The following is a 9,670-nucleotide window of genomic DNA, read 5'->3' as shown; positions in this document are numbered from 1 at the left end:
GCACCCCAGTAAGCTGGGGTGCCCGCCAGCCAGACACCTCTCCAGCCAGAGCTAGTACCTGTGTAAGGTCTGCAGGGAGAACATTCCTTCCAAGGTCATCTCCCCCACTTGCCAGTTCTGCTCAGCCTCATTCCCTTGCAGAGATCTAGTACAGCTACTGGCAGCAAGGCAAGAAATACAAACTGCTGCCAAGACTGTCCTGAAGAGCTAAGCAAAATCTTGCACCACTACCTACATAACAGCTCAGTTACATCTGATTGTGCTTCTGGCTTAAATACCATAAAATCAGGTGCACTGAATTCAGGCAACCCCACCCAATTGACAGAGAGGCCATTTAAAGCCTCACCCGGCCAAGATAGTCTCTTAGATTCTCTCTGTAGTGGTGGTGTTCCTTTAGTTCCCAGTAGTTATGCATTGACTGTACTTCTGCTCGGTGCCAGCAGGCAAAAAGACAAAAGCAGAACATGACCTTTATGGGAATGTAAAGCTGATCATTGATTCCAGATGTTGACCCTGAGTGTGGGGGGGTTTCCCAAACCAGGGCTATTTACAGCTGTGTGAGCTACAGCTGATGCCAAGGGGAAAAAATCCAAGCTAAAGGGGAACAAGAAGCCCTTACATTACAGAAGTCAGCCTTTAATGGTTTTCTTTTACTCTGGCAGGACAATTTTTGCTGTAAAAGAGAGTTCAGAAGCCAAATTACAAGCTTCTAGCTATGCTGCAGTAATAAAGTTGCTTTCTTACAACATGTGCTCCTTTGACACAACAGCTCTCTTTGCAGATAAAAGAAACTTGGGCTTGTATTTCACAGTATCCTGCTGGATGTGAAGCTGTGATAAGAGCCAGGAACAGTTTGGGGCTGAGTGCTGCTTTTCGAACTCAGGGCTAGTATAAAGTATCTTTTTGTTTTTCACTAGCTCTTTACAGTCTCGTATTTGCTCTTGCAAAGGAAAATCTGTCAGTTCACGGGAACCGAAATGGAAGCCGTTGTTTTTTGTGACAGAGCTGCTAACCTGCCCCTTCTCCTTTGCTTATACAGTAGTCCGTGCAGCGTTTCACCTTTATTGTGGTTCCCACGCGTGAGATTCAGAGAGGGGCTTTCAAAACCGCCCAGCCCTGAGCAGCATCGGAAGGGTCAGGCAGGTCCCAGCCGTGCCTGAGCACCCCGGTGAGCGGGGGAACCCCCTTTTCCTGGCCAGGGGCCAAGAGGAAGCGCTGGGTTCCCAATTCTGCCTCTTTCTCAAGTGTTCGCAGGCCGATGTCCCCACGAGTGTTGCGGGCTCCCCTGGAGAGGGCAGCCGAGCATCGCCGAACGCGAGCGCGTGGCTGAGCTCGTGGCTGAGCTCCAGCGGCTGCTGGGAAACTCCTGAGCCACAAATAATGGCAGAGGGGAACTATGTGAAGCAAAGATTTGGAGAGCAGGAGATGTAACTGCTATTCAAAACCATCACGAATGGGGGGAACTGGGATCCAAGCAGGAGGGAAGGTTGAGTTCCCGCTTGGGAGAAGATGGGTTCATGGTGCTGGGATGGAGCTGTGGGAGGAGGATGCGGCTGCTCTGTAGGATGTCAGAGCGGGACCTGCGGCGGGGCAGGGTGCATCAGGGGGCTAAGGAACACGGCCTTTCCTTTGCAGCCTGTGCTCCCCGCTACAGGTTGTATGGTCTTTACCCAACCACAACGTGGCCAATTCCTTTGGGATTTTGGGCAAACTTGCCTCTACCCACTGACATGGAGCCTCAAGTAACAGGCGATGTTCTCCCCGGTGCTCTGGTGTCACCCGGCAGCTGTCCCTGCTTTCCAGCAGCAGCAGCACAACCTGCAAATAGTCCACTTTCAGGGGCACAGAGGTGAGGTTCTTGCTGTTAACGGGACCGGCACGCATGTAGACAGCAGATTTCTGAGCTTGCCCTTAGACCTGCACGCAGCCAGGAATATCCAGATATTACCATGTCTGCCTCCTAGCTCTTTTCCTTCCCCTCCTCTTCCACTTCCCCAGAGAAATCTGGAAAAGACCCCAAATGTCTCTTGCCTCAAACACTGCAGGTACGTGGAGGAATTGGAGGGAGTGAGCAAATTATTTCAGTGAGTCGGAGGGTTAGGGTGGTTGTGAGATGTGGCACTAGCTAACAGTCAGAAGCAGAACGCAAGACCCAGAGGGGAAGTGGGGAAGGAAAGAAAACCTGACACACGTTCACCAGAAGAATGTGAAAGAGAGCAAGAAACACAAGGAAGGATTTGCACTGATGGGTTTCCAGCCCAGGGGAATAAAACAGAATGGTATGAGACACCCAGATGAAACCAGAAGTGATGTGAAAGTAGAGGGAAGCAGGAGCCATCCGCAGCTGCACAAACTGCCCTGAGAGCTGGAGGGATGGGAAGCCCCCAAGCATCCCCAGCCCGCGATGTGAGCAAAAGGAGGTGAGTGGTTTGCGTTTGTTAACCCGTGGGGAGACCCTGCAGCCAAGGATCCTTTTTCTCACAGTAAAACACATCGTACCTTTGAGCCCACGGTGCTGACACGCACACAGGCAGCCCGGGGAGACTCCGCCACGCAGGGTTTGTTACAGGGAGATTCCCGGTGTTATTCAGGATACACTGTGATGCAATGTGTAACAAAGGGTGGGAAAATTGGTTTTTAGGATGAATGCTTTCTTAACAAGAACACGAAAGGTAAGGTTTTAAATAGCAGACTGGGGACTAACTCTTTACAGCTGGTTTTAAGAAATATTAATGTTGGATATGTCAGAGGTATTTCCAAATATCTCGCAAGCATGAGTATGATACTGAGCTCTCAGTCTGAGCCTTCTGCATGAGTTAGTGTTTATTACGACTCCGCGTGTGGTGGTTTTGGTGGAGTGAGAGAAGTTCTGTTTTGCCGTGCTTTGTACCCAAACTGGCGTTCGCAGTGCTGCTCTGCACCCACACACCCCTGTGCTTCGAATGCTGTCACCCCAAGCAGTCACACAGGGACAGAACTGGACTCTGAATAGAAATAAAGCAGATACACTTCAGTGTGGCATTTGTGCCAGACAGTTCTTACATCAGGGAGGTAACTCTGCTCAGCGTTATTTAATATGGTCAGAAGGACAAACTGGGATGAACAGCTATTTCCAAAATATTGGCAAAACTTCTCCTGCAACTAAAACCAGAAATCATGTACAAACCAAAATATTTGTAAAGCAAAAAGATATTTTACTTTTTCAGCAAGTGAAATGTCCAAGCATTAATGACAATTTTTACATAAATCACTTCACTGGTTCATGTTAGGTGATCACTTAAGACATTTTATTTTATTGTAAAGATCAAATCTCTCAGAAATTCTGGTGATTAAATATTCAAGACCAGTGCTTTCAGAGTGCTGCAGGCCCATTGCACTGGCTGATTGCAGCAGGAAAATTTAATTTTACATTATCTAAGCAACCGATATGTTAACTTATTAATCACAAGGATTCTGAGATATCTCCGTAAATGAAGAAACCATCCCCGGTGATATTAGAAACGGTGCTGCTGCATGCAAGGCAGTGTAAGTCTGACAGCTGAAATCAATTGCAGCAATGCACTGAAATGGAAAAGGACTTTTTTTACTTGTAGATTTAATTTCCACCGAAGCCAGTGGAGTTATTAGGCTGGAGTGAGTGGGCTCACAAGCAGATCTAAAAGGGGGAAGGTTTCTCTGCGGCTTCCAGGCAGACTTTGCAGTCAGTAAGGCTGTATCAGAAATATATTGCATTCCCAAATCTCTTATCTGCATTTTGTTCCTAATAGCTGGGCTTCTTATTCATTCAGTACATTGCCTCCCTTTGCCGCCTCCTGGGGCTATTGTTATTGGCACTGTCTGGGGGGGTTCTCCATTGCAAGAGACGGGGTTTCCATCGCTTTATTTTGGCAGAATATTCCCCACCCTGGGAGATCCTGCTGGCAGGAGACACTTTGCCGTGCTGGTAGGAGAGTTAATCCTGTGCAAAGGCCCAGGAAATCCCCGCTCGGCTCCTGCGGCTCCCAGAGACCCCATCTCTCTGTGCCGCAGCCCTCGCCTCTATAGGAGGGTAAGAAGCCCCTTCACTCTTCCTTGCTGAGCTGAAACATCAGGCAGGGACTCTCTGGGCTAGTTGGGCTGGTTGTGGTGGGGATGCACAGTGGTGCCTGGGGCTGTAATTCCCAGGGAGGTGGAGCTGCTGCCCCTCGGAAGGGGATTTCCACCCTGGAAGAGGGGATTTGCCCCGTGGAGGATACTGCAGATCAGCTCTCCCCTGGGATCCAGATATGGGCTGGCTGTTTCCCAGGAGCTGAAGCATGCAGGACGTAGTGGGCATGAACAAACAAATGGTTGAATCCATGAGCCCATCTGACAAGAGAAAAATGTCCCCTGGGCAGGAAAAAGCAGCCTTATGGCCCAAAAAAAAAAAAAAAGGAACAGGCAGTGCAAGGAGAGGGGCTCTTGGCAATGCCTGTGTTTGCACACTCTGGAGCCTCTGCAAAAGAGATCTTGTGCTGGAGCAAAGCTCCGTGCTTTCCCTCACAGACACGGGAGCTGGAAGGGGGATTTGGGGGAGTTCAGTCAAAACTGCAAAGAGACTCATCCTTGTCATTCAGCCTGAGACACAACAGATGTGGGAAGAGAAGGTCTGGGCTGGCTGGCTGATTGCTACGAGCCCAGCACAGTATTTTGAACCTGAGGGCTTATCTGAATTATGTCAGTGTAATGGAGAGAGCTGTACCAGAACAGTCAGTGCAGGAGTTATTTTGCCATTATAACCAAATTCTCTCTCTCCCCAAGCAATGTGACACGAGGGATAGTGTTTTGCTGGCCGTCAGTCTCTTGCCGAGTGTTCAGTGCAGTTTCCAAGCTCCTGAGTATGTTCGTTGGACATTGCACAACTGCAGATACTGAGAATTTAAGATGGTCCTGGGAATGCTGGCTGCAATTAATAGATGTCAAGGTGATGCTGGAGTCTGCTTAATTAAGAGATGTCTTGGTTTGGATGCTGGAGTTTTGGTTGGGGAGTTTTGGATACTTGAGGAGGCAGTTGCTGGCCCCTGGTGAGCCCCGAGATATGTCAAAGTCCATCTGTCTGCTAAATCTGCCTCCCTCTGGAGGGAGAGATGTTGTCAGCTTTAATAACAACAGTTAGTAGTTACTGCTACCCTTGTAGTGTTTCTGTGAAGAGCTGCAGGAAACAAGAGTGCTGAGATTACAGTGCAACATCTCCGGTCCTGCATGATTACCCCATGCCAGAGCCTGATGTAAGAGGAGAGAGGCTTGCTGCAATGCTGAGCCACATTTCAGCCCAAAGTCCAGGACTCCTGCAGTCTGATATGTCAAGAATTGCAAATCAGGGTTGAACTGCTCTGGCTGTAATATGCACCGAACGCCCTGCAACCCCCAAAGTTTGAGCCCCAACGGGCAGGCAGGAGCAAAGTGCTGGGGCTCAGACTCTTCTCCACGAGCTCCTGGGCAGCATCTCAAATGCTTGGGGGCATTTTGCAACTACTGCAAAACACAGAAACAGTGATGCGTGCCAGGGCATGGGGAGTTCCCGGGGAAGGAAGTAATGAAGACAGGTATAAAATACGTGTCACTGCTAAGATGTTGCGGACAGAAGTTTCTAGCGTGTTGGTCACTGCTGGTTATCGTCTCATCTAAAGACAGCTGTTGCCTTTGCTGAATTTCAAAAAACAGACAGAGAAACCACAGATGGTTGGCTACAGGTGCCTGGAGCCCAGCAGCGCAGAAGCCTGGCCCCTGCACCGCCTGGGCGCTCGCTGCGCTCCCTGGGTAGCTGTAGCTATCACACATCCCATCTGCTGTGGCTCACACGTTTTGGACATTTCCTCTTTTGAAAGAGAGCTGAGGGCAGGGAGAGACGGTAGTTTGTTTGTTCTGGGGGAAAGGGAATGCTGTCAGCTCAGTGCTTTCCTCCAGCAGCGGAAACTCATGGTCCCATTGCCTGGATGTGGGATCCTAGATACTCAAAGCCAGGCGGATGCTTTTGGGAAAGGGATTCCTGTCCCATGGGCTTTTGTAGCAGGGCGGTACGACCTGCTGGTGTGTGGCACTCAGAACACAGCATCTCTCTGCTAATAAGGCACCTTTAGTGTATCCGAAAACCGCCTCTTCATCTGCTCTCCATAACCCCGTCCAGGGTGACCTTGTTTCCCCTGTTACAGCAGGCAACACAAGGCAGCTGAGCCCTCAGTGAAAGTGCATTTAGTTAAAGCACAAGTATAATCAAGAGCAAGAATGGAAGAAAAATAACGTCTGAAGGACGAGGTCATCTGTGTAATGAAGATGAAGGGATTTAAATGCATTAAGCTGCAGAAGTGTAGAGAAAAACATGACTTTGCTGCCACAGAGTGCACCGAGCAGCTCAACATCTGCCTAGGGGAAAATAAGGCATTTCCCTCCATCACACCTCTGCTGAAGCTAAAAATATTGCTAAAATTAACCTAAGCCTAGGCATGGACAGGAATTCTTAGGTTCAGGTGGTCTAACTCTTGCATGTCCCCATTTTTATGTCCAACTTGCACTCTAATATTGATGTTAAACAGTAACTTTTAATCACTCTGACCGTGGGACAGACTGACTCATGACACAGGGATTATGGGGGGAGAAACACAACTTTAATGAGGCTGAGCTTTATAAAACTGCAACAGGCGAGCTTAAATATAAAACCAGTCTTGTCATTTTATGTGTTCAGACAGCTTTGGTGAAGACTAAATGCTTCAAAGTGCACTTTGTGTTCCCAGATGAGCCACACCGAGTCCCCGGCAGTGCAATATCCCTCATCCTTCTCCATCCCAGCCATCTCCCAGGGCAGCTTCACTCGGACAGGCTGTTCTCCAGGGCCTGTCTCCAGCCACGGCACAGTGTCACCATGAGCAGTCCCTTCCACTGCTGCTGGCCCTGAGCAGTGAATCCCGGAGGATTGGTAAGAGCTGGCCAGGATCTGTACAATTCTCAGCATTGCTGCTTCCCTCTTGTGGTGAGGAAACAGCCCGAGAGACAGACGTGGTATGGACGTGGTACCCGTGGGCAGTGGTAGACAGGTCTCAGCCAAATCACCAGTGGGATAAAGCCTGGATCTCTGCTTGGAAAGTGTGGAAGTCTGCTCCAGCATTTGGGCTGTGGACCTGAAAGTAGGTCTCCCTGGGCTCTTTTTCTTTTGTGTGCTTCCCTCTAAAGGGAGGGATGTGTTCGAGTGGGTTGAATTTATTGCTCGTTGTGCTCCTGTAAGTCCCCTTCCCCTTGGTCTTTTTCAGAGCATCTGAAGAAGTGCAGAAGGAAGCAAAAACACTGTCTGCAAGTTCCTGGCTCTGGTTAATCACAATGGATAGTTGCAAGATACATGAAAATGCCTCCAAATGCAGTGTGAACACCATGGAGTGCTTCATGGTCCTCAGCACGCAAGCGCAGAAGATAAGCATTGCCACACTGTGTGGCCTCTTTGGGACACTGTGCATTTTTGAGAACTCTTTGGTGCTGTACTTGATCTTCTCCTCCCCCAGGACAAGGAGAAAGCCCTCCTACCTCTTTATCAGCAGCCTGGCCTTGGCTGACATTCTGGCCAGCATCATCTTTGTCTGCAGTTTTGTTAACTTCCATGTCTTTAATGAAACCAATTTCTCTAAAGAAATGTTCCTGCTGCAGCTGGGAGGGGTGAACACGTCCTTCTCCGCCTCCCTGAGCAGCTTGCTGCTGACAGCCCTGGACCGTTACATCTCCATCAGCCGACCATCCAAATACAAGCTCCTCATGACGAGGAAGAGAGCATGGATAGCCCTAGGGGTGCTCTGGGTGACATGTGCGACCATTGCTTCCCTGCCCCTCTTGGGCTGGAACTGCTGCATGCTTGACTCAACGTGCTCCAAGCTATTCCCATTTGTGGATGACAACTATCTGTCGAGCTGGATCTGCTTCATCATGGTTCTGCTGGGGTGTATCATCTACGCCTATGCGCACGTGCTATGGAGGGCTCACCAGCACGTGGCCTACATGGAGAAGCACCAAGCGCAGACAGGAAAGCAAAACACCAGGATGAGGATGGACGTCATGCTGGCCAAGACCCTCGTCATGGTGCTGACTGTCCTCGTGCTGTGCTGGTCTCCGGTCCTCATCCTCATGATCTACAGCATCTTTGCCAGGCTGAGCAATCACCTGCGCAAGGTGTTTGCCTTCTGCAGCACCCTCTGCCTGCTCAATTCCATGGTGAACCCCATTATTTATGCCCTGCGGAGCAAGGAGCTATATTCCTCCCTGAGGATGGTCTTGTCTCGGTTCAGGAGGCAGCTGAAGGCCTCTGAGGAAAGCCCAGAAGCAGAGAGCACCCGCAAGTCCTCCGTGATAGAGACGGTCTGCGAGGACACCCGCATAACGTAGGGAAGCAGCCGTGGAAAGTCGGCGCTCGGCCGGGCAGAAACAGTCTGGATCACTTTTGTTTTTCTTTTCCATTCTTATGGAGGTCCTGGAAGATGAGGGGTCAGAGGCCTGTCATGGAGCCAGCTCCTGCTGATGTTATTCTTAGACCCTGGGACATAAAGTGCGCAGACTTACACAGGCAGCTGGTCCCCAAGCTGCAGAGATACCGGTGCCATGTCAGTGTGCCAGCCATGAGGCAGCAGATAACGCCATGCCCCAGAACAGCAGAATCTAGTATTTTATGACAACTCCTCCTGCCTGGCCTCCCACCTGTCTACCAGTAACCTCCTAACCCAGTGGTATCTTCTTTACACTCCATAAAATACAGCAAACCTCAAGTGAAACACTCTGCAGACCTTCAGGTTCTTTAGAAATCCCCAGGTGTCACATAATTCTCTAAACCTCTTAACCAGGCACGGACAGAGTTGTACAAGCACCACCAGCAAAGCGATAACAGCACATCGCTACGTAGCAGAGGTACATCTATTTATACCAGACTTGAATGCCGTTCAGGGGTGTTATGTATTAGCAGCACGGTGAGAAAAGGGCTTCGGGTCCTGGCAAAGGTGGCAGAGAACAACACCAAGTCGTGACGAGCTCCCACCGATGGTGAATGCCTCGCTGCAGGAGCAGGAGCAGGACTGGCAGCAGCAGGAGATACCTCGGCTCTTGCTGGGAAAGGTGGAGGTGGTTTCTCTGGACTCACTTGCAGACGGTCCTGGCTAATTGTATCTCACAGCATTTAGGACTGTGTTGATTTTAGCGTCTAACTCTTTATGGAAAACCGAAATACTCTCACTGTGGTTTGTGGACTCTGTCATTGTTGAGGATTTCGAGGCGGACAGGACCCTGCAGGCAGCATGTTTCTTTCAGCAAATTTAAGGAAAGGTAACCTGTGCCACGCAGGCGTTTGTAGGGTGTTGTGTGATTAAACATTAAAGCCATTTTTCAGCCTTTTCTTTCATTAACCTCTGGGGCACAAACTCCTCCAGGCAACAAGTTTAAGCCCAAGCTGGGGCAGAGCGTGAGGCACTTGGTAGGGTTTATTTTTTTTTTTTGCAAATTACACAAACACAGCAGCTTTAGCTGCAAAACGTGCAAGGAGACCAAAGTGGGACAGGGCCCTACGCCAGCGCCCCGGAGAGCAGCAGGGCTTCTGCCAGCTCCCGAAACGCCTCCGACGGGGATGAGCCTGGCTGGGCTGCCTGCGGCACGGCCGCGGGGCCCTTGGACTCTGCCCTGTTTCCCCAGA

The 9,670-nt window shown here is 50.0% G+C and overlaps 1 protein-coding gene across 4 annotated transcripts; it reads left to right on the top strand.

The window, feature by feature from the left end:
- The first annotated feature begins 1,629 nt into the window (after window positions 1-1,629).
- On the top strand, window positions 1,630-9,357 carry CNR2 (cannabinoid receptor 2). 4 transcript variants are annotated; one of them, XM_041129385.1, is made up of 3 exons: window positions 1,630-2,420; window positions 6,750-6,931; window positions 7,263-9,357. In XM_041129385.1, exon 3 carries the CDS (start codon window positions 7,330-7,332, stop codon window positions 8,377-8,379), a length of 1,050 nt encoding a protein of 349 aa, XP_040985319.1. In that variant the 5' UTR covers window positions 1,630-2,420; window positions 6,750-6,931; window positions 7,263-7,329; the 3' UTR covers window positions 8,380-9,357. The 4 variants fall into 4 exon arrangements, with proteins under 4 accessions (XP_040985319.1, XP_029895866.1, XP_029895864.1 ...); XM_030040006.2 differs by having other exon boundaries at window positions 6,750-7,139; XM_030040005.1 differs by having other exon boundaries at window positions 2,328-2,420; window positions 6,701-7,139.
- Window positions 9,358-9,670: the final 313 nt, after the last annotated feature.

This window comes from Aquila chrysaetos, chromosome 16, assembly GCF_900496995.4.
Source record: "Aquila chrysaetos chrysaetos chromosome 16, bAquChr1.4, whole genome shotgun sequence".
NCBI classification, from domain to species: Eukaryota; Metazoa; Chordata; class Aves; order Accipitriformes; family Accipitridae; genus Aquila; species Aquila chrysaetos.
This window is presented reverse-complemented; position numbering and strand designations above follow the sequence as displayed.

Coding starts and splice junctions, on each gene's coding strand:
- CNR2 (XM_030040004.2), top strand. CDS start 2,374: ATGGGAAGCCCCCAAGCATCCCCAGCCCGCGATGTGAGCAAAAGGAG. Junction 2,421..7,262: donor CGCGATGTGAGCAAAAGGAG/GTGAGTGGTTTG, acceptor GGTCTTTTTCAG/AGCATCTGAAGAAGTGCAGA.